The 25,919-nt window shown below is 33.5% G+C and overlaps 1 protein-coding gene across 2 annotated transcripts in view; it reads right to left on the bottom strand.

Annotated features, from left to right (window-relative positions):
• The window catches only part of ATF7IP2 (activating transcription factor 7 interacting protein 2), a 26,381-nt gene extending 3,123 nt beyond the window's left edge, over window positions 1-23,258 (bottom strand). Inside the window, exons 1-9 of one of the 2 annotated variants that reach the window (XM_011358358.1) lie at window positions 22,406-23,258; window positions 21,256-21,380; window positions 17,459-17,593; window positions 16,322-16,420; window positions 12,177-12,310; window positions 8,585-8,587; window positions 2,175-2,245; window positions 1,065-1,120; window positions 545-614 (exon numbers count right to left, since the gene is read on the bottom strand). In XM_011358358.1, coding sequence (XP_011356660.1) covers window positions 545-614; window positions 1,065-1,120; window positions 2,175-2,245; window positions 8,585-8,587; window positions 12,177-12,310; window positions 16,322-16,420; window positions 17,459-17,593; window positions 21,256-21,380; window positions 22,406-23,258 — 1,546 coding nt within the window. The remainder of the gene's footprint in view (window positions 1-544; window positions 615-1,064; window positions 1,121-2,174; window positions 2,246-8,584; window positions 8,588-12,176; window positions 12,311-16,321; window positions 16,421-17,458; window positions 17,594-21,255; window positions 21,381-22,405) is intronic. The other variant, XR_002779874.1, reaches the window with a different exon arrangement.
• Window positions 23,259-25,919: the final 2,661 nt, after the last annotated feature.

Below are 25,919 nucleotides of genomic sequence, written 5' to 3'. Positions count from 1 at the left end.
GAAGAAAATGTGCGTGCCACAGGGAGAAAAGAGATTCAGAATAGCCCCAAACAACCCAGATGTCTTTCAGTGAGTGACTGGATAACCTATTATACATAAACTATTATATATCCCTACCACGGAATACTACTCAGCAATAAAAAGGAATACTACTGATAACACGTGACAACTTGGATAGCCCTCGAAGGGAATTATGCTAAGTGAAAGAAGCTAATCTCAGAACGACACACACCGTGTCATCATATTTGTCTCAAATCCATGGAATAACAATTACAGAGGTAGAAACAGATTAGTAGTCACCAGAGTTTAGGGACTGGGGACAGGAGGTAGATGTAGCTATGAAGGGGTAAACATGAGGGAACCCTGGAGTGTAATTTGTGTAATTTGATTGTGGCAGCAATTATACAAATCTACATGTGATAAAATTGCACAGAACTGTACACACACAAACTAACATCCTAAAACAAACCTCGTAAACAGGTCAAACGCATTTTGAATTGTTACCCTTCCTTCTTTTTTAAAAAAAGAAAGACAAATCCTTTACCTGTGTTGCAGTTTGACAGGTCTTCTTCCGTCAGGTCAATCACAGAATCAAGTTTCTTTGTTTCTACAGCCTGAAAAGTTATGTTAAAAAAATGTTTTGCCTCAATAGCAGAAAATGTTTTTTAAAAATAAAACACACATCATTTAACATTATCATATAGAAGCTAGAGATTGAACATTCTCTAAGTCTTCATGGTTTAATTTAACTCTACTATGAAAGAGAAAGTCATGAAATACTATATAGTTTCTGAAAATATGACTAAACAGAATCTATATAAGTTAATCTGGTAAGGAAGTATGGTTGTAAAATATGTTTATCATTACCTGTTTGCCTGTTAATGTTTAAGCTAGACTGGAACCTGGTTATACTAACTAGTCAGAGATTAATTTCTCAGAGAACGAATTTCCCAAAGAATGAATAACAAAGCTGAGTCATCCAACATGTAGCAACAGTAAAGTTCCTAAAACTAATGTATTTAAATAAACAACATTCGCAGACAATATTTATTACCTACCGTAACTTCAGTTTTAGCATCAGGTGAATTGTGAGAATTTCCTGATGTAATTTTTCCAGTATCTAAAAGAAAATTTTTAAAATATGAACATTTGACATGTTTATTAAATTATTAAATATTTATGGACTTTGTAATACATAAATGCTGAAACACAATAATGGGAATGATAATTAACGGTTTATTATACAATCATAAAAAGTAACTCAACTGACCACCTATTCCAAAGACTGATGAGCAAGTTAAAAAAATGTAATTTTGGTTCAAAAGATTTTATCCTGTAACTTTACAACTGTATTAGTAACTCTTTTTTGAAAACCTATATGTAAATTAATAGGAAATAAACTTGGAGAGGTACCACATTTTTTAGTCACAATATCTTTAGACTGCCTCAGAGAGCTGAGGGGCATTCTTCCTAGAACCAGTAGAAAGCCTCAGGCAGATGCTTAATATCCCTTAAACTCTTTGATCCATAGTCTTAACCGCCTAAACCAGATGAACAATTAAGTAGTTGTACACGTGGAGGCAAAATTTTATGAGATTAAGATGCAAATACTCTAATACAGAGTAAAAAATAAAAAAGAAATGTAGAATTTTGAATGAGGAATTATGAGCCAACAAGATACTAATCTGTGAGGAAATTTATTGGAAATTTAAGGTTAAAGATTTTTTTATATAAATGTAATAAGAGAGAAACTCTACAGAGCAACGAAAAGTACTATAAAAACACCAAAAGTTAAAAATCAAAGAACTAAAGAATAGCCAAATTTTAAATCTTAAGTATACTATAACTTAATAGATAAACCAAAAAGCAAAGCACTAACACAGGCCAGAGCAAACAAGTAAAAATAATGTATATGAAAAGGTAAGTAGTTTTATAACTTACAAAGCCATTAAACAAATAGTAAAGAAACAAAAGGCCATGAATTGATAAAACACAAAGTTAAAAAAAAAACCTCAATTATATTAAGAGATCATTTACTTATTCAGGTAATATTAACCAAATGTAAATTAAAGCACTTGTGAGAGTAGAATTTTATTAAAAGAATATTCAAATCTCTAAACAAATACTGATTTTAAGCTTTCTAATTTGATCATATTTTAACCAACTTAAGATACCTGTTAGATTTGATGTAATTGGTGTTGTCAAACTAGGGCTTTCCACAGAAATCAACATAACATCATCGTTACTAAAATGATAAAAAAATTAAACAAAAAATAAACTAAACATGCATTTTTAAGCTTAAACATACAATCAATGGTTAGAATTCTTCTTCTAACTTAACATTTGTAACTGACATGTTTTAATCTAATAATTGTGGAGGTGAAATGGAAATGATAAAACCAAATACCTATGTATTACCAATTATGTGACCAAAAGTTTATGGATATCCAATAATAATGGACTCTTAAAACTTAGTAGACTTCTACTTACAATGAATCCAATCTAGAAGTATATAATATACATAAGTGTGTAATATAAAGTCACTCTGGCACATACACTTGCCTTCATGAAAATGAAACACGTAACTGAAAGAACTCCATTAAGATACTTTGACTCTTTTGTAGGACTATAACAAATAAAGCTATTAAAAATTAATTCTGCGACTACCTCACTATAGTAGCAGTATTTACCACACTTTTACTAAACTAAGCATTGATGGTAAATAATGCTAATTATGGCTACAGAATATCCTGGGTCAGAAGACTATCTTCTGCTTCTATTTGACCCTGATACCACTTTTATGAGTTTGGCATTTAAATCAAAATTTTAAAGAAAATCTTGATGTAAATTTTATCAAGCCTGTAAAATTCTAGATGAATTTTCTATATATAGGGTTATACCAAGTTCTTATAGATATATTTAATTTTTGGCTTTTGTATTTAGGTCTATAATCCATTTCAAGCTATTTTTGTATATGGCGTAAGGTTAAGAGGTCTACTTTTCCCCTCTGGTTATTCCAACAATACTTCTTGAAAAGATTATCTTTTCACCATTAAATTACCTCAGCATTTTAGTTGAAAATCAATGGACTATATGTATACTTTCTATTCTGTCCATTGATTTATATGTCCATCCTTATGCCAATACCATTGTTTTAATTACTACAGATTTATAGTAAGTCTTGAACTCATGTAGTTTATGTCTCCCAACTTTGTTTTTCTTATAACATTGTTTTCATCTTCTAGGTCTTTTGAATTTCACATAAATTTTCAATCACCTTGTTACTTTCTATAAAAAATGCTGCCAGGATTTTGATTGAGATTGCATTAAATGTACAAAACAATTTGGGCAAAGTGACATTAATATAAATTTTCTGATTAATGAATATGGCATATCTCACCATATCGCCCTTAACTTCACTCAGCAATATTTGGTACTTTTAAAAATTAATACTTTTTTACAGAGCAATTTTAGCTTATAGTTAAATTAAGTGGAAAGTACAGTGTTCCCATATACCCAGTTCCTCACCCCCGCAACCTCTCCTACTACCAAAATCCTGTACCAAAGTGGTACACTTGTTACAACTGCTGAACTTACACTGACACATTATTATCACCCAAAGTCCATAGTTTATAATAGGGTTTACCCTTAATGTTGTACATTCTATGGGTTTTGACAAATGAATGATGACATGACATGTATCCACCACTCCAGTATCATACAGAGTCATTCTTCTACCCTACATATCCCCTGTGCTCTGCCTACTCATCTCTCTCCAGTAACCCCTGGCAATATCTCATCTTTTTTATTGTCTCTTTTTTTTATAGTTTTGTCCTTTCTAGAATGTCATATAGTTGGAATCATACAGTATATAGCCTTCTCAGATTGGCTTTTCACTCAATAGTATGCATTTAAGATATGCCCATGTCTTTTCATAGCCTGAAAGCTCATTTCCTTTTTAGCACCGTTAATATTCTGTTATTTGAATGTACCACAGTTTATTTACCCATTCGCCTGCTAAAGAACATCTTGGTTGCTTCCAAGTTTTGACAATTAGAATGAAACTGCATTTTATGCTTCTATTTTTTCTCCTTTCTTAACATATCAATTATACTTCTAAGTGGTTGCCCTATAGTCTGCAATACACATTTACAACTAATTCAAGTCCACTTTCAAATAACACTATATTGCTTCACAAGTAATGCAAGTATCTTACAACAAAACATTCCCAATTTTTCATTCATGTTCCTTCAATCATTACGTCATTCATTTCACTTTTATGTAAGCACACAGATATGCACAATCACACTGTTGCTATGATTTTGAACCAACTCCTGTCTGTTAAATCAATGAAGAAAAATAAGTTTCTATTTTATCTTCACTCATTCCTTCTCTGATGATCTTTTCTTTATGTAGATCTGATGTTCTAACATATCATTTTCCTTTGATATAATTTATGATATGATATAAAAGTTCTTTGAAGAATTTTTAACATTTCTTGTAAGGCAGGTCTACTGACAACAAATATCCTAAATTTTTGTTTGTCTGAGAAAAGTCTTAATTTCTTCTTCACTTATGAAGGATAATTTTGGAGTACTTAATTTTAGGTTGGTGGTTTTGTTCTTACAACACTTAAGATTTTTACTCCACTTTCTTGCTTGCATAGTTTTTAAGAAGTCAAATGTAATTTTCATCTTTCCTCCTCTATAGGTAAGCGTTTTTTCCTCTGGCTTCTTTCAAGATTTTATCTTTGCTATTCTAAAGTTTAAATATGATATGCTGAAGTGTAGTATTTTTGGTATTTTTCTGCTGGGTGTTCTCTAAGCTTCCTAGATCTGTGGCTTGGTATCTAACATTAATTTGGAGAAAATTCTTAGTCATTATTCCTTCAAATGTTGCACTTGTTCCTTCCCCCATGATATTCCCATTGTGTGTATGTCACTCCCTTTGTAGTTGCCCAAGTTCTTGGATAGTCTGGGTTTTTGGTTTTTTTTTTTTGGTCTTTTTTTCTTTTTTTTCATCTTGGAAGTTTCTATTGTCATACTTTCAAGCTCAGTGATTCATCAGCTGTGTCTATTCTACTAATAAGTCCATCAGAGGCATTTTTCAATTGTTAGTGTTTTTCATATCAAGCATTGCTTTTTCTTTAGAATTTCCATCTCTCTCTGCTTAGTGTTTTTTATATCAAGCATTTCTTTTTCTTTAGAATTTCCATCTCTCTATGCTTCCATTATCCACTTGTTCTTGAATTTTATCTATATTTTCCATTAAAGCCCTTAGCATATTAATCACAGTTTTTCAAAACTCCTAGTCTGATAATTCCAACATTCCTGCCATATTTGATTCTGATACTTGTGCAGTCTCTTCAAATTTTGTGGTTTTTTTGTTTGTTTGTTTGTTTGTTTGTTTTTTTTGCCTTTTAGTACGTCTTGTAATTTTACTAAAAGGTAGACATGTACTGGGTAAAAGGAACTATAGTAAACTGGCCTTTAGTAATATAGTGGTAATATAGTAATATAGTAATAGAGGTCTAGTAGCATTTTACTAGACCTATGATTAGGTCTCAGACTTTTAGTGAGCCTGTGCCCCTGGAATGTAAACTTCACTAGTGCTTCTCAGTCCCACCCCCCCACCCCACTCTACCCTAGAGCTTAGGTGAGACAGGATGGCTAGAGGGGACTATAGTTGGGTATTTCCCATCTTCCATGCGGAAGGCTAGGGGGAGCAGGAGTTGGATATTTCCTTTCTCCCAGATAGTTTAAGCTCTGAAAATAGTTTCTCCTGATGGCAGGCCTTGTTAAGAGAAAGCTCTGGTGCATTTCAAAAGGTTCCTTTTACCTTCCCTCTGCTGGAAGCATGAGAGGATTTTTCTGCAATATTCTGAGGACCTGGTAGAGCTTCTGTAGGTAAACCTCACAAAATTGTTTTAGATTTTCCTACCTCTGCACTAGTTCCCGTGGTTTTAGATTTTCCTACCTCTGTACTAGTTCCTATGGTTTCTGCTCATGGGTTTCTGTCCCAATTCCTATATGTTGTGATTTTCAGTTTCCACATGTTTGTCTCTCTAATTTTGGGAGCAGTAGTTTGCTCTGTAACCCTTCTTCTCTGATGGATCTACGAAGAGTTGTTGGCTTGGCAGGGGCTGCACTCATGTGAAGGCATGACTGGGGCTGGAGGTTCTGCTTCTAGAGTGGCTTACTCACATGGCTGTTGGCAGAGTGCCTCACCATCTGGGACTCTGCACAGGTTGCTTGATATCCTCGAGTAACTTATGCTTGCTTCCATGCTACTGTGGCAGTTAAAGTGCCCCAGAGCAAGCTATCTGAGAGAAAGCAAGGAAGCTATGATGTCTTTTATGATCTAGTTACATACTGTCACTTTTACCGTTTCTATTTGCTGTGACTACATATAGCCCAAGAAGGGAATTAGGCTCCACCTTTTTAAAGGGAGGAGTATCAAAGAATATAGGGCGAACCCACTCTGATGGAAGATAACGTGATTTAGAGCCTCTGTAATTTTCAATACACAATGTCCTATATGCAAACAAAAAAAAATGAGCAGGTGTAATAAGAAAGAGGACAGGGCAAATGAATAGAGACTCATGGACATGGACTATAGGCTAGTGGTTACCAGAGGGTAGGAGGTGGGGAAGGAAGGGGGAGGTAGACGTGGTAAAGGGGGTCAAATATAGAGGGGTAGGGGGAGGGCGAAGTGGGTAAAGAGGATCAAATACATGGTAGCTGAAGGAAACTGAAGTTTGGGTGGTAAACACACAATAGAATATACAGATGTCAAATTATAATGTACACCTGAAAATTATATAATTGTATTAACCAATGTTACCCCAATAAACTTAATTTTAGAAAAGTTTAAAAAAAAGAGGACAAAAATGAAGAATAGCAAATAGAGCTAAAAGTTACCCAGATACAAGAGTCATAAGAAATGGATCAGAAAATAACAGTGATAAAATGTTTAACGCATGGATAACAAAATAAAAAATTTCACCAGAGAACTTGAATCTATAAAAAAGAATCCAATGGAAAGAAGAAAAATTACACAAACTGAAATTAAGAACGCAATACATGGGCTTAACGGCCACTTGGATCTTGCTGAAGAAAAGATTAATAAACTGAAAAGTACCCAGACCACAGCATAGAGAACAAAAAAGATGGAGTATACAGCGAAACACATAATACAGAGAAACACATAATTAGAAAGAAGGGGTGAAAAGACAAGAATGGTACAAAAGCACTATATGAAGAGATAATGACCAAGAATTTTTCAATGACGACGAAAGAAGGCAAGCCACAGAATCAAGGACTATGAGCCCCAATCAGGATAAGGATACATTAAAAAGCAAAACAAAATACCCCATAACTAGCATCAAACTGACTAAAACCAAAGAAGTAGACTATCTTAAAAGCAGCTGGAGAAATACAGGTATTATCTTCAAAGAAGTAACACTACGACTAACTTTCCAATAAAAATTACAGAAATCAGAAGACAATAACATCTTGAAAGTAGTAAAAAAAAAAATAAATAACTGTCAATCTACAATTCAATACCCATGTTAAAATATCCTGTAAAAATAAAGAAAAAATGAAAGTATTTCCAGACAAATAAAAACTAACAGAATTCATCCTGAGCAGAAGTTAAAAAATAAATAATAAATGGAGTTCTTCAGGCAGAAGTAAAATTATTCCAGGTGGAAAGATGGAAATACAGGAAGGAATGCAATAGAAAGGGTAAATATTTGGGTAACTGTAAATGAATAATGACTATACAAAAAATAGTAATATTATTTTGTGAGATATAATATAAAATTAAAATGCATGAAAACACAAAAGATGGGGGCAAGCAGTAAATGGAGTTAAAGTGTACGAAGGTCAAGCATTGCCTACAAAATGGTAAAAGTAGAAATTCATATTATTAGACTTTAATATTAGAATCAAGAATCCCTATCATGATCTTTAGGATAACTTCTAAAGAAACAATGAAATATATATAATTAACAAGGTAATGGGGAAAGGAAAAAAAGAATTAAAAAATTCTAAAACGGAGACAGAGAGACAGACATATTTAGGGGGAAAAGGACCATAAAATAGATGGGACAAATAGAAAACAAGTAGTAAGACTGTAGTTATGAACCTACATATATCAGTAAGTTTGTATTAAACATAAACAACCTAAATTTTCTAATAATTATTTTCAAATTGAATTAAAAATACACATTGTTTAAGAAATAATTATACTAGTACCCACATAGCCAACACTGTGGTAAATATATCTTAAATTATCAGCACTTCAGAAACCTATGTGCCTCTAACCTGTGTCATAAATCTCCTCCAAAAAATAGCATTTGTGGTACTAATTTCCTTGTTTTACTCTTTGGATTTACCACTTAGCTTTGAATTCCTAAATAATATACTTTTGTTTTTCTGGCTATTTTTGAACTTTGTTTGAATGGAATCATACTATTCTTTTGTGTCTGCTTTGCAATACTGTTTTGTGGGTGTAACTCATACTGCTGAACATGACTGTGGTTCCTTCATTTTCATGAATGTATGGATTTCATTGCATGGACTTACTGCAATTTATTTTTCTTTTCGACTATACATCATTTTTTCTTTCCAGTTTTTGGCCATTATGGAAAATGTTGCTAATAAACATTTCTCTCTCTATATATCCTATTGCATGTGTATACATGTTTCCAGGCAAAGTATATATCATGGGATGGGACTGCTATGTCAAAGGATATTCAGATCTTCAATATTTCTGGATAATGACAATTTTTTTTTTAAAGTACTATACCAATTTACTCACCCCAAAACAAAATGTTAAATAAAACCAATTCTATTTCAAAACCTCACCAATGCCTTGTATTACCAGATTTTAAAATGTTTTACTTTTCCTTATCTGATATAAAATGGTATCTCATTGTGGTTTTAATTTGCATTTCCCTGATTACTAATAAAGGTGAGCACCTTTTCATATGTTTATTGGCCATTTGGAATTCCTCTTTTGTGAAGCAGATGTACAAGTCTTTTGCCCATTTTTCTTTAGTATTATCTGGCTTTTACTCATTGATCTGTTGAAGTTCTTCACATGTATTCTGGGTACTAGTCTTCTACAGGTTATATGTGCTGCGAGTATCTTCTCTCACTCGATAGCCTGTCTTCTTACTATCTTTATAGTGCCTCTTGAGAAAAGAAGTTTCTAATTTTAATGTGGCAAAACTGATCACTTTTTCTTTTATGATAAGGGTATTTCAGATGCTACCGTCTAAGAGCTTTATAATTTTCCTTTAGTTTCCTTAATCCACATGAGATTGATTTTTATGTATAGCTTGACATAGGGATCCAATTTCTTTCATATTTCTCCCAACCCGGATAGCAAATTCACATCATTTAATAGAAGTCAATAACTTCCCAAACGACCTGCCACTCAATCTCCATCATATATCACATACAAACATGCACAGGCTTCTGGACTCTTCCACGCTGTTCTATTTGGCAATATCATATTAAGATACACTTGCAAATATTACATTATCCAATTACTGTAGTTTTGTAATGTTCTGACATCTGATGGCAAATTCCTTCCAAATTGTTTTTCTACTTAACGTATAACTTGGCCTCTTAACCTATTGAATTTACGTATACATTTTAGAATCAAATCAAATCAGCTTGTCAAGCTCCATAAAATTATACACTGGGAATCTGAAATTGTACTCCATAAATTAATTTGAGCAAAAGTAAAAACATTTCATAACACTGCATTGTCCAAACCATAAACATACTACTTTTCTCCACTGAATTCTTCTTTAACATTTTTCAGAGTTTTGTAACGTTCTTCAGAATTACTACATGTCTTGTTAAATGTATTCTTAGGCACTTGATATGCTTGGTGCTATTGGAATTTTTAAAAATTTCATTTCCTACTTGTTTATATATCAGATATGATATATAGGAATGTCATTGGTTTCTTACATATTTGAGTTTGACAATCTTTCTAAATTCTTATTAATCCTAATAATTTATCTGTAAATTCCTTTGGATTTCCTACATACATGCCATCAATTATCGAAGAATAGTTAATATTTATTGTTGCTTCTTTTTGAATCCTTTATTTTTACTTTTCTTTCATTGTTTTTTTTTGTATTTTTGCATTAGCCAAGCTATTCAGTATAATGTTAAAGTAGTGAGCACAGGCATCCTTTTATTTTGTATCTCAAAGTGAATATTTCCAATATTTTACCACCAGATTTGATTTTAGAGTTTTTGTAGATATTCTTTTTCAGATTAAGGAAGTTATCTCCGATTCCAGGTTTGCCAAAAATTTGTTTTTAATCATAGATATTTTATTAAATCCTACATTTATTGTGAGCTGATGATTCTTCTCCTGGAAAATTACTTTGATTTTTTTATTGTTGAACCAAAATTGCAGCATTCCTGGGACAAACCCAACTTTTATGGATTGTTGAACTTGGTTTGCCAGTCTCTTGTTTAGAATATCTGTATTTATTTCATGGGTAAAAGTGGACTGCAATTTTCCATTTCTGTAAAATTTTTAAATTGATTTTAATTTTAGTTATACTAGATTTTAGTACCAGTGTCCTAAAATGAACTGAAGAATATTTCCTCTTTTTTTTTCCCTTTGGAATACAGTAAGTCCTCACTTTACATCATCAATAGGTTCTGTGACTTTAAGGGAAAAGACTATAGCGAAACCACTTTGATCATAGACTAATGGATATAAACAAGAATTAAATTCCTACAGCATCTCGTCAACATTACAATGAAACAAGGTTGAATGAACCGTCATTATTCAAGGACCTGCTCTAGTCTGTTTAAAATTTGTGTTTCTTCCTTAAATGTTTTACAAAACTTATTATTGAATCCACCCATGAGAGTCAAGTGACACATTTGTGACACATATTCTCACACTCGCCAAGGGCTGAGGGTTCTGCCTGAAACAGTTTCACAAATTTCAGATTGGAGTTTAGGTGGACTGTTCATATCATAGATATAAGGCTCTTCTTTACTTTTTTTTTTCGGCTTTTATTTTTTTTTGTTATTTTAAGTTTTAGCACATGCATCAATAAGTGGTAACAACAAAGACTCACTGAAATGTGACTCTTGTCTTCTTGAACTAAATAAATGCCTTCTTCACAGCAACTTCCTGGTTTAAAACTGAAATATGGGCCTCTCAATATCATGGAATATTAGGTTTTCCCTGAAGAGTCAAAACTACATGTATAGTCCCAATATCAACAATCTACTGCAAATGGTATAGACCAGACTGCTTCTCATTCGTTTTATAGCGTCCTTGAGTATACACAGTTATTCTGGGAAAGGGTGTTGTACTTCAGACAATGGCCATCATTTAATTCACTTATTTTTGCTTGTATATTTTCCTCTTTTTAAAAGCTGAGGTATAATTTAACAAATAAAAGTAAAACCATCAGACATTTTAAGTAGTAAATGTTAAGACTAAATAATATTATAAAGCTCAGAGAAACTGTTGAGAATCATCAGCGAAGAGAAAATAATTCATTAAGATGCCCTCCCCCCACTCCCCACTCACCTCCTTGAACATTAATCCAGGCCTGGATCATCAATCATGTTTGTTAAACTAAACTACTTCTTCCCTACCAGCTCCAAATATTTTAAGCTAGACTGGAGATTAGATGTCTCAGCTGCTCTGTGACTCAATTACGCAAATAATTTAACCCACTGACTCTAATTTGAAATTATCATGATAGTACTTTAAAAATGTGCAATTTTAGGCACTTTCCCCCTAGTCTTACTTTCTTAGTCTTACTCTTCTATGCAATTTTTTAAAATTACTGTTTGATATGGCCTTGACTTTTCTGCATGTTAATCTGGAAACTACTGTAGTGCTCCAGTCACTCACTCCAGATACCATACCACAGATGGAAAGCATCACAATGAAAACTCGACACCTAACCAATTCAAATTTATTTAGTATTGTTAAAACAAGTAAGATAAAAGCTTTGGAGAACCAATTCTGTTCCATCATTACACTATTCCTATGTAAAGCTTCATATAAATATAAAGCTTTAAGTTATTTTATGCTTAATTAAGAAAAGGGTGTATCTTTACAAGTATATATTTAGATAAATAAGTTTATGCATTTTTTGTGGAAATGCCTACCTTTCAGAAACAGCCTCATCATGATCCAGTGACAAATCAATCTTTTCACTTGCTTTTTCTGAAAGGTGAGAAGGTTCGGAGTTCACAGATGTCTTTCTTTCATATGGACTATTAACTGACTCTGAATTTGCAACCTGTCAATTGGATGAGGAAAAACCAATTGAGGGGATGGTTAACAATTGTTTCCTTCCACACAAAATTGATGATAGGTAAAATTTCACTTGGAAAATGTTCTTAAAATAGTCTTACATATATATGGCAAGACATATATTAAATTATAGATATGTCAATGGCTGAAGACCATGATTGCTGTTTTCTGTCAAAATGAATTTAAAAAAAAATTCAAAGAAATAAAAATGATAGTACAAATTAACTTTCCCTGAATGGAAAGAAGGAAAAATGAAGTACCTAGACACATTTTATTTCTATTATACCAAGTTTTAGGAATTAATAAACATTAGAATTTAACAAGGAAACTTTTTGCTTTCGTTATACTTTTAGTAATGAGTCAGGACCAAAAATAAATAAAATTTCAACTTGCTCTTTCATTTAATGAGTTTTGTTTAAAACCTGGGAGCTGAAACATTTAGTCCATGCTTTGGTTAAGAACTTGAAGTATTTAAAATATGTGTGTCTATTAATTAATACAAAAGGATCAATTGCTTGCCCAATTCATGGGCTTTTCTGATAGACAGCATGAACAGAAAGATACACAAAGGCAGAATTCTAAAATGTTATTATATTACATGTATAGATTTTATATGTAGAAATAGGTTCAAACAACAGTGTAAAACAATAGCAAAAATAGTAGTATTCTTTCAATTCCAGGACAAGGTGGCATAGACTCACTTTCCCATGCTCCTCAGCTCTAAGCACCACTAAATACCCTGGAAATTATTCAATGGATAATCATAAAATCCCTATGAAAGGTGAAAAGAGGGCAGGCAGTCTGTCTGGGGACCTCAAGATTGAAAAGCAACACCACAGTGAATTCCTTGAGTTTTCTTTTGATTATCCATACATCCTACACTGAGTGTCAGAAAGGCCAGGGATCCATCCTTCTCCCCAAACCTGGAGCAAGGTGGTTAATCTCCCACTCCATACCTGCAAAATCAGCAGCCAGTTTCATTGCAGCAATAGTGTCAACTGAATCCCCCCTGACACCTGGGGCAGCAGTGGCCCTAACTGGCTGCAGTGCCAATGTTAGCAAAGCCCAGCCAGGAACCAAACCCCAGGACTCCACCCCTGGAACAGCAGTGGGCCAGATCCACGGCAGTGTCAATGGGGCCATCATCACACACTTGTGGTGTGTGCGGACTACTGAAGCATCAGCAGTGTTCCTGCTCCACAGCTGCAGGTCCAAATTACTGCAGTGGCAGTGACCACAGGCCAACATTTCCTGAACTTTCCACCCACATCTCTGGGGAGGCCAGGCAGCACCAGCAGGGATGGAACAGGAGATCCAATGGGGCCATAAGAACGAAGCCAACCAGAATAGCACTGCAAGGACTTTGAAAAGTAAATTGTCGCTGGAACTAGAGCTCACAACAGGAGTCCAAGACTACACAGTAAATCTAAACAGGGTAACTGCCTACTGAAAGAAAGTCAAATGCCTAATTTCTTCAAAGAGCTCTCTGTGTGACTGAATATTCTGACTTTTTGATCTTTCCAAGGCTCTAGCAAAAGCTTGTCCTGACACACTATTGGCTTTCTCTCCAGATCATAATTTTCTGACAGTGAACTTCCTAATTTTAGGGTCTTTTGCAATTGGGACAGGCTTAGAATTTCCCAAATCAAGTCTTCCTGGTTTGTTTTTGCTCAACAGTTTCCTTTATCTCTTCTCTCTTACATTTTACTATAAGAAGCAAAAAACCAAGCCAAACCTTCAATGCTGTGCTCAAAAATCTTGTCAGCCTAATAAAATTTCATCACTTACAAGTTGTTTTCCATATCACTGAGGGATATAATTCAGCTAAGCTTCCTGTCACTATGTAAAAAGAACCCCCTTTCCTTCTGTTTCCAATATCATGTTCCTCATTTCCTTCTGAGCCCTAACTTGCAGCCCTTAACATCTATATGTCTACAAAAAGTCTGTTCAAGGCAATCAGGATTTTTAAAAAATCACACTTCTCAATATTCTTCTAGGCTCTACATTCTTCTAGCCTCTCATTACCCCATCCAAATCCACTTTCACATTTTCAGGTATTTGTTATGGCGGCACCTCACACATTCTGTATTAGTTTCCTGAGGATGCTATAAGAAATTACCACATGCTGGGTGGTTTAAAACAACAGAAATTTATTCTATCACAGTACTGGAGGCCAGAAATTTGTAATCACTTTCGCTAAGCTAAGATCAAGTTGTTTGCAGGGCTGCATCCTTCTGGAGGCTTCAGGGGAAAATCTGTTTCCTTTTTCCAGCTTCTGGAAGCTGCCAGCTTTCCTTGGCTCATTGCCCCTTCCTCTATTATCATTCCAACCTCTGCTTCTACTGTCCTATCTCTTTGTTCTGCTGCGCCCTTCCTGACTCTTTTTTATAAGGATCCTTATGACTATTGAGCCCCATCTCTAAGCTTCTTTTACCATGTGAAGCAAGATATTCACTGGTTCTACAGATTAGGTCATAGACATCTTTTCAGGGCCATCATTCACTGCTATCAACCATCTTGGCAGAATTAACACAAAAGTGACAATTACAGAACATTACAAGTGTACATACAACAAGGGAAACTATATCTTGGACTATAAGTGTCAATAACAATCAAGATCGAATTTTACATAGTATTTTCTCTGACCAAAATTAAATTAGATTATCAATAAAAATAACATGCGAAAAAAACTACCAAATGTTTGGAAATTAAACACATTTCCAAATAACTCATGGTTTAAAGAGTAATACCATAAAGGAAATCAGAAATTATTCTAAACTGATGGAAAACAAATACTATATATCAAAAATTATATCTGCACTAAGAAGTACATTATCTAAGCACTGAGAAGATGCTTAAAAGGTGCTTAGGAAAAAGCACTGCTTACAAGGCAATTTATAGCTTTATATGTTTTCCAGTAGAAAAGAAGGTTAAAAATTAATGCCCTTTCTCTTCTAAGAAGCTGGAAAAAGAACAAACCATATCCGAAGTTAGTAAAAGAAGAATAAAAAACAGAAAAGGGAAAAGGGATAGAGAATTAATAAGATTTTAAAAACCCTAGGCAAGACCAATTAAGAAAAAAAAAAAAAAAGTAGCTTACCAGTATCAAATGAAATAGAGCATATCACTACAGATCTACAAATATTAAAAAGATAAGGAAATTTTATCAATAACTTTATGCTAACAAATTCAACAACTTAGATAAAATGGACAAATTCCTTCCAAAGATAACTTACAAAACTTATACAAGATGAAATGAAAAAATCTGAATTTCCCGAAACCTATTAAATTAATAGAATTTTCAAGAAAAAGTCTTCCTACAAAGAAAGTTCCTTGCCCAGATAGTCTTCAGAGGTGGATACTACAAAACATTTAAGGAAGTAATAAAAATATTACATAAACTTTCAGAAAACAGGGAAGGAATATTTCTCAATTCATTTATTCAGGCTAGCATAAATATGACACCAAAGTGAATAAAGACACTACAAAAGAAATTCTTGTATATATACTGAAGATTATATTTAAATTTTAAGTATACATTGCAAAGTACATTTTGAAACAAAATACATACATATGTATATGAATGTACCAAATATAAACATGGCTTAGGGGATGAAAAGACTGACAGATACATGACAAAAATAAATATATTAAAATAGTAAAGGTAGAATTTAGGTGTTGTGTATACAAATACTCACTGTAAAAGTACTTCAACTGTGTTGTATATGTTTGAAACTTTTCATCATGATAAAATGGTGGGGAGGGTAGTCTAGGCAATCACAAATCACATCTCTACTTACTTTATGAAAGTAATATAAGTCGCATTTACTTTTGGCTACCTAAGGGTGTCTTCCCCAGAGATAAAGTCACAGGAACATTCTAAGTATCGATTTATTGCCTTTTTAGCTTCTTAGTTTGGAAACATATTCATTTCTTACAATTCAACTACTTATGTGGGTCAACCAAGTTATTAAAACTCCTATGTGTTTATACCAACCTTATAGGCTGTATTACTGGATAACACGTTTGGCTGCAAACAAGTCCTTTGAGATAACAATACTTTTTTAATACGTCTTTGAAGTTTTGCTATTTTTGCCTAGAAGAAAAAGAGGAAAACAAATAAATATGAAACCAGAGTACTAAATAATATACTGAGATGGAGGAAAAACTATTTGCCAAAGTAGTGTTGTGAGACTAGTGTTGCATCCACCCAAATAAATGAGAAATTCTTATATAAGCCAAAGATTTAAATCACGTTTGATGCATTCATCAATGGATGAATGGAAAAAGAAGATGTGTATAGTTACAATGGAATACTATTCAGCCGTTAAAAAAAGATGAAGTATTGCCATTTGTGACAACACAGATGAACCTTCAGGGTATTACGCTAACTGAAATAAGTCTGACAGAAAAGGACAAAATCGTGTAATTTTACTCAAACAAAAAAGAAACAAATCAAACCAAACCAAACTCTTAGGTATAGACAACAGACTGGTGGTCACCAGAGGGAAGGAGGGTTTGGAGGACAGTGAAATGGGTAAAGGGGCCGAATGTTTGGTAACGGATGGAAAGTGGACTACTGGAGGTGAGCATGCTATAATGCATACAGATATTGAATTATAAGGTTGTACACCGGAAATTTACATAATGTTATAAACCAATGTTACCTCAATAAGAAAATCACGTTTGATGCTAGTATGACATTCTAGAATGGAAGATAAAAACATCAAACTTATAACAGATTCATAATAAAATTAATGTTGGTAGAAACACCACTCAGCAAGTAACCTTAGAAGATTAATACAAAAATAACGACAAAAAGAAACCATGAAAAATGCTTGAAACAGGTTGTACAAGCTCAAATACAGAATATATTTTGAATTAAAAGAAACTGCCTATGTATTAAGCCTGTCAATCAACACCGAAAGGCTGATATTTCTAAAAGCATTTGTCAAGGGCCAATACTGCTGAGATAGAATAAATTCTATTACCTACAGAATCTGATACGTCAGGTTTATAGACAGGGATCATATTTGGGCCTGCCTTTATTGTTTTCTTTTCTTAACATACCAAATATCACCAAATTCTACTTTTTAAAAGACTCAAACGAAATCAAATGAAATTAGAAACTTACGAAGAGTTCATCAGCTATTGCTTCATGTTTATTCCTGCACTGTGTCTTCCCAATGCGTTCGGTCAATTCTTTCAGTTTGTTATCAAATAGTTTGTAATTTATACTACAGATCTCCTGTCGAATCAAATGTTTGACCTAGAATTTTAAAATAAAAACCAAAACACCCCACATTTCAAATTTAAAAGCAATTTTATTTCCTACTTCTTAAAAATAGCTTTGTTCTTTTCTGGATTTACTGTTAAGCAATAAAATATAGTTTATATTTTTATGTTTATATTTATATTACTATAATAGTAAGTTTTATAAAAGTCGAATATCAAATTCAGCAGAGAACACCTAATATTTAAATATACGTATAAATTAGAAATTAAATTCTCTTGATTTTAGTTTCCTATAGTTTCAGCTGAATCCCATAACATATATTAATGAAACAAAAGTCTATGTCTCATTTATATTTTGTAATGACCATTACTGAAACCTAGTAGTCTCTAAAAAGGAACTCCATTTATCTGAAAACCAGAGCCCAATAAAAAAGGTTGGTTGGTCTGTAGCTGATATGAAGTAAATTATGAAAGTCTGAGCCTTGACCCTGCCATTAGCAAGGTATATGACCTTTAGGAAGTCACAACATATCTGAGCTTCATTTTTTTTCTTGTCCACAAATAGGTAGATAATACAATGTTGAATGAGTGGTGCTCACTGGATTTTTATAAGAACATAAAAAGATAACATGCAAAAGAGTTCCATAAGGTGGAAAACATTGAATTGATACAAAGGAAATAAATATACAAGATAATATCTTTTACTTGCATAGTTTTAGGGGTGACTTTCTTATTGTTAAAATTGAAAGAAGCCAGGGACATTTATGTGGTGACTAATGCTACCTGGCATGGTATTGTAACAGATCACAGTAGCTATCATATGAAATACTGATGTATTTTACATTTGGTTGGTTTTTACAAAACAGATTGCCCTATTTTCAGGCAGCATAATTAATCTCAATGCCCACTGATATGAGCAGCTCTGCTGAGCCATACATTTAGAAACATCCACTGTAGTTATTTGCTCAATGTGTATTGTCCTGTAAACTATTTTCATAACAAAGTAGGTAGTCTCTTAGCAAAAAAACCCTGTCACAATATATTTAAGGTATTTATTAGTAATAGTTACAACTTTCCCTTAATATCTTACTTCTTGGTGCTCAAAACTGGAACATAAAAGTTTCTATGTTAAACTCTTTTATACTGATTATTGCCTGGATGATTAGTCATATTCAGTACTTTTATTTGATTATTCCCAAGGTTTTAGCCTTCTCATTTTCAATTGTTCTTATTCTTCAACATTACTGTTTACTTGATTTTTTCTGTAATGCTTCATTAATACTTCTTCAATGGTTCCTCAATATTATTAGACATGACTGTGATTACTTTTACGACTTTTAAATATTTGATTAAATTAAGTGCTTAAAATACATGTGCTATGTAAATAAATGCTCAGAAACACATACCATTTTTACTGACAGCCATTACTTGTCACTCATGTGTGGTTTTAATGGATTATTGTATGCTTACCAGTTTACTGCCTGGGGTCATAATGCGAAGCTCTAACTCAGATGAATCTTGGAGACATATATTTAAGTGTTTTGAATAGGGGAATATTGTTTTGCTAACAAGCAAAGGCTACACAGTGTTTTTCAAACTTCTGTGGTGAGGAAGAATCACATGGGATACTTGTTAAAATAGTAAAATTCCTAGGCCCTCCCCACTTGACTTACCAAATAGAATTTACTGGAAAGGAAGTGGAAAAGTTGTATAATTAACAAGTATCACTAATTATTTTTATCAGGTAAGTTTGAGATGAGTAGCCTAAAACAACAGTCCTCAACTATTAGAGCTCAAGAAAACACAATTTAAACAAGTACTTCTGGTGATTCAGATAGAGGCAGACTCTTAAAACTCAATTTTGAACTGAATGTCCACCAAGGGGGTGATTCCTCTTGGTTAGAGTGGACATTTGTTCTCATTTAGTGGTGATGTTCCTCACACAGAAGTAAGACATAATCACCTCCACCAAATACCTCATGAATGTCTTCTGCTGATGGTAATGTGTCCAAATTATGAAATCAGATGGAAGTCCTAGATACAATTTGCAGATTGTAGCCAAAGTGGCCTAAAGATTGGAGAAAGATTCGTGGGTAGAAAGACTAACTTGGATTTTAGAAGAAAAACCTCTCTACTTCAGTAATTTAGTTGGAACCAACTAGCCAAGATCCTTGTGAAATCTCAAGAGGTAAGAGTCAGCAGTTCCGGGGCTCTCAGTAGGAAAGAACACTGTCAGAATGGGAGGCGCTCTTCCACTGGGATTCAAACAAGAAAAACAAACAAGTGTTTAGAAAGTTTACTGCTTGGACAGGAATCAAAACATCTAGTGAGGGAAAGCCAGCTATTTAGAGGTAGGTAAAAAGATAGGGATTAGCTAAAACCCAAACTGTCTGTGGAGAATGTGCAGTAAACTTCTGGGCAGGGTAGATAACAAAATAAACTGCATTCCCTAAACCTCACTGAGAAGGACCATTTTCTGTGTCCAAGTATTTTCTGAGGCAGATAATAGTGAATGAAAACCTTGATTTTTTCCATGCCACTGAAATGAAAACTTTCAAAGATTAAATTTTGTTTATATCTGTCCATATCAGAACATATTTCTGAATTAAGCTACTCATCTGAAATTAGACACAGCTGTAATCCCCAATCTTTTCCTTAAACTAGATCCATGCTTACCATAATTCTGCTACCACTATCCTGCAAACAACAGAACACTTATATTTTTTATCAGTGTCTCTTTTGGTCTTTCTGGAAGAAAACAAGAGGTAGAAAGGGAAAAATTGTTGACTCGTCAGTTAAGCTGATTCTGCATGAGTCTCAAAATGTTTCCAGTTATTATGTGAATACACATTCGTATAATATGTAACTATATAATTGTACTGGTCTGTTCTTGAAAACAGTAGTGTTTTTGTTTCTGATATCTTGTTAGCAGGATGGTTTGAACTGGGACATTTTTTTCCATCACAGCTGACAGGGATTAATTTACTACTTAATGACTTACTTGTAGTATTCGAGTGGCAAATACTGTAAAATAGCAGATATAATCATCAGAACAAGACCCACTAAAATTGAAGCTCATTACAGTTAAACTCAGAGTTGGTCAGATATGTATGGCAACTATACAGTACAATGAGATGAAATGGGGTAAAAATGAAAGCAAAACATGCATTTAATAATACTATAAAGCAAAATGTCAGATAACACAGCATATCTCTGTAAGCTTGGAAATTAGGGCAAGTAAACCTGAATGTAATAGGACATTGCAATTAACTGGGCTGTCTGAGCCTATGAAGTTGTAGACAATTGTGGTAAGGTCTACAAATAGCTATAGATGTAAATCAAAGAACTCCATGATTAGTACAAAACAGACTGTTCAGCAAAGCTCAAGGGCATACAGTATCTGACTCACGAAGAAAGCGGAATGTAGTATTGACTAAAAAGCCCATTCTCTTTCTACGATAGCACTCTATCTAGGTTACTCTGCAAAGGATCATTCCCAAGAAACTAGAGGTATTTTGGTAATGTAAATAATTATCTTTCCCTAATACTTCTGTTATTTTAGTTTTCATATATCAGTTTTGTATCAAGTGAAATTCATCTGTACCAAGTCATTGTGGAGATCAATTAACCTTTACCATTTTTTACTAATCAAAAGTAAAATTTTCGGAAGCAAATATTTAAGCCCCAATATTTTACCTGTTCCAGCAATGCTGTTTGCTTTTCCAGAGCTACACAAATATTTTCATTAATTTGCTCTGAAGTTTTCATGCGCTTAACATTTTCTTTGTTTTCTGAAAACATCCTCTTCTTTTGATTATGGCCTTGGGGAGATGGAAAGATCAGAGATAAAAATATTCCTTCTAATGAAGGAAATGGGAATGCTCTAATTTAGGGACTCTCTAAGCAAATGGAAAAACTAAACTGTGACCATGGAAGCATTTTTTAGAAAATGAAGTTGTATAAAAAATTATGACAATCTAACTTTTTTAAAAAATGAATATCCTAGATAGGGTTCTGGTTTCAGATACACTTTTCCTTCAATGTTAATACACATTTAATACTAACGAAACCTGAATGAGTTATAGCATTTAATCCTGTATGTGCAGTTATTTTAGTGGTCTTATAGTATTTTTATAAGCAGTTAGACAGTCTTACATATTTTTAATAGGTAATCCTATTTTTAAGTAACTTAAAATTCATCTTGTTAAATGATCACTCTGTAGCCTAGACAAGAACATAAAATTTATCCTATGAAATCAGTTTGTTTTTATATTTCATTAATCTACAAGAACACTCCATTTCTAATGAAATATACTTTTACTATTTTAATGATTTTATAACCTTAGACCTTCCTTAATTATTTGATGCGTTTCTCTCTTGCTCTACACACACGTATGTATGTATATGTGTATATATTCTCATCTATCAAGCTCATACTTGACGTGATTAAAAAGTCAATTCTATGAAAAGAAATGGATTCACCAACAATTTAAAAAATCTACTTTCTCTTTCAACTAGCCTCCTTATTAATCTAATAAATAAAACTTCAAAATAAGAAAATATGTAGGTGAAAGAAACCAAATAATTACCATAAACCATTTTTGATTTTTTGTACTCTTAAAAGTGATTGATTTCTTCTTTGCTATAATCTACTTCCCTCTGGATATGAAGGATAACATTGCCCTTCCCCGAGAAGAGTGGTTCAGAAACAAGACACTCTGAAATAATTATTACTATTCACTTTTTTCCTGTCTGCATGTACTTAACTGTTTCTATATGAGACTATAAAGTCGCCCAAAAGAAAATGACTATTTTTTCTCCAAAAGGTATACAAATAAACACTTACTGTTATTATTATCTGTGTCAAGTGATGATAGCCAAATTGAGTCTGTATTTTTACAATTTGAAATGCTTGAATGACAAATTCTACAGGATTCTTCAGTTTTCAAAATGTCAGCAGCACAGTTACGAGAAATGACTGAATTCACCAATGTAGGTATTTTATCAACAAGCACAAAACGGGTATCTGCACTTAAAATCAAAACATCATTTTGCTTTTTATCATGTGACGCAGAATTGGAGTCTGTTTCAAAATGAGAATTCATCTTGTCAATTCTCTTATCATCCAAGATATTGATTACTGTAGACTTTGGCATTTGAATTATACTACTCAGTACACTGGGTGGATGACTAATGGATCCCAGATTACAATCCTCTTTGTGTTGTTCAAGTAAGGATCTTGTTATATTTGCCTGACATTCAAAATAGTTTTCTGAAGTGTTTTGTGACAAATCTTTTGCCTCTTGGGTAGATAGTTTCCTGGGAGATTCTATTGTTTTACTTGGCTTTTGGCAAGGGCACACAACTTGTTCTTCAATATATCCCAATCTTGTTTTCAAATCAACAATTTCTGGTGGTTTTATTAAATTCTGAGAAAATACTTCATTTTTCTGTGAACATATGAAATTTCTGTTAGAGTCCATAGACGAAGCATCATTTTCAGAATGTCTGCATTTGTTACTTATGACACCAGTACTTGAATTCTGGTTACCACTTGAGACATTATTCCCAGTTGCTGCTATTTTCAGTGCTTCAACATTCTTTGACTTATTCAGGATCTCTACTTGCTTCCGACAACTTGCAGGCATTGTTTTTTTGGCTTTTAATATCTTCCGTTTACTTCGATCTGGACTTGCCATCTTTCATATCCTAGAATTGAAGATACCACATTTAAATGCTTTTCTCTAGCAGACAAAAACTAACATTTATTTACAATATTAAAATAATATTGAGACTATCTCTCCAGATTTGAATATTTTTATTGAAAATTACTTTTGCTATAAATGTACAAGTAATTTAATTTTTTTCTATAAATCTAAACTATATAAATTATAAATTTCTATTGTCTGTAATCCTTTATTTGATACTAAGCCTGATAATTTATCTGGCCACTTTTTGTAATATCACCTCACTGCTATAACCATTAACCTCTGGTTTAAATAATCTAAGCAGGGCATACTTTAGCAATCTAAAGATTAAGTTGCATTTCTTCATAAAATTAAGAAAGCTGTTGCTATTTGAAAGCATCTTGAGAGAAACAAAGAATAAGGATGCTAAAATCCATCTGATTTTGATTGAGAGCTGTATTCATCAGTTAGCTCAATATTATGAGACTAAATGAGTTGAGAACATTCAATTTTCTACACATAGTGAGTGGCACCTTTTTAAAGCTTTCCTAATATTCATATTTCCAAAATAAATGGTACTGCATGAGTAATTCTCAATACTCATGAGTATAAAGCAAGCACGAAGATATGCAACATATTAATTCAAATAAGAAAGCCAATTTAGGTTTTGTAATACTTAATTCTAAATTATTTTTCATAGTTTAAGAAAAATCTACTACATAGCAGAGAAATACTTTAGTATTTATCTCTCAGTATCCACATCAACTTTGATCTGAACCGGAGGTATGTAAATGTTTTAAAAGAAAGGAATACTGCTGTTTTGCTACCTGTCCCCCGCCTTCATAGGTCACACGTCTGATCTTAGTACAGGCCTGTCTCAGTCAGCTCTGCCCTACCACCTGGCTAAAGTTGATGTCTGATGGTGTGAAGGAGGACGTCTACAAATTGGCCAAGAAGGGGCTGACACCCTCACCAATCAATGTGATCCTGAGAGACTCACATGGCATTGCATAAGTGACAGGCAATAAAATCTTCAGAAGTCTTAAGACTTCCTCCTGATTTCCCTGAGAATCTCTACTATTTAATTAAGAAAGCTATTGCTATTTGAAAGCATCTTGAGAGAAACAGAGAATAAGGATGCTAAAATCCATCTGATTCTGATCGAGAGCTGTATTCACCAGTTGGCTCGATATTATGAGACTAAACAAGTCACCCCCTACAATTGGAAACATGAGTCATCCATATTCTCTTCCTGTTTGCATAAATTTGTGTATGTACTCAAGCAACACAATTACTGCTTAATTAGGAAAAAAAATAATGCAAGACTTCTTGTCAAGATAGGGGAGTTGGTAAATGATGTACTTGCCTCCTCCCATGACATCAAATTTACAACTAACTTATAGAAATACTATCATTGAGAACCAACTGAAGATTAGCTGAACAGGAACAGAAGTCCTATATCTAATCTAAGCATATAAAGAAACCATGATGAGACTGGTAGGAAGAATGGAGATGTGGAACAAGTAGGTCCAACACCAATGGTGTGGCGATTAAGAATTGGAAGGGATACCATGGGTATACAGGTTCCCCCTGATTAGTGAGAGTCCCAGCCCCACGTTCAGCTTACCAGCCAGGAGCAAAAGTGTTAGGAAGAGGAGTCCCCTCGCTGTGAAACCAGCAGGGATTGCATCTGAGTGAAACGAAGGGCTGCTGGAGTCTCAGGAGTTCCTCTTGAGGGAACTGCACACAGACTCTCTCACTCTTGTGCACCAGCACAAGCATGGCAGCTCGAAGAGCGCCGGGGACATAAAGGGAGGAACTGAACTGATTAGCTTCAGGGTAAGAGCTGGAGGGCCAGGGCAGCTTTCAGAGTGGGTATAGAAGCAACATAACTGAATATAGATAAAGGCCATATGTGACAAGCTCACAGCTAACATCATACTCAATGGTGAAAAACTGAAAGCTTAAGATCAGGAACAAGACAAGGATATCTACTTTCACCATTTTTATTCAACATAGTATTGGAAGATCGAGCCACAGCAATCAGACAAAAAAATTAAAAAAAAAAAGAAAAAGAAAAGGCATCCAAACTGGAAATGAAGTACAACTGTCATTATTTACAGAGGACATGATTATATAGAGAACTGTAAAGAATCACCAAAAAACTATTAGAATAATTGAATTCAGTAAAGTATCAAGATACAAATTAATATTCAGAAATCAGTTGCATTTTTATATGCCAATAATGAACTATTGTAAAGAGAAATTAAGAAAACAATCCCATTTACAATTGCATGAAAAACAATAAAATACCTAGGAATAAATTTAACCAAGGAGGTAAAAGACCTGTACATGGAAAACTATAAGACACTGAAGGAAGAAACTGAAGAAACCACAAATAAATGGAAGGATATACTATGCTCATGGACAGGGAGAATTAACAACATTACAATGTCCATACTACCCAAAGCAATCTACAGATTGAATGTAACTTCTATCAAAATACCAATGACATTTTTCACAAAACTGGAACAAATAATCCTAAAATTTACATGGAATCATAAAAGACCTTGAATAGCCAAAGCTATCTTGAGAAAGAACAAAGTTGGAGTTATCACACTACCTGACATCAAACTCTACAATGAGGATATAGTAATCAAAACAGCATGGCAC

The sequence above is a fragment of the Pteropus vampyrus genome, unplaced genomic scaffold, assembly GCF_000151845.1.
Source record: "Pteropus vampyrus isolate Shadow unplaced genomic scaffold, Pvam_2.0 Scaffold40, whole genome shotgun sequence".
Lineage (NCBI taxonomy): Eukaryota > Metazoa > Chordata > Mammalia > Chiroptera > Pteropodidae > Pteropus > Pteropus vampyrus.
This window is presented reverse-complemented; position numbering and strand designations above follow the sequence as displayed.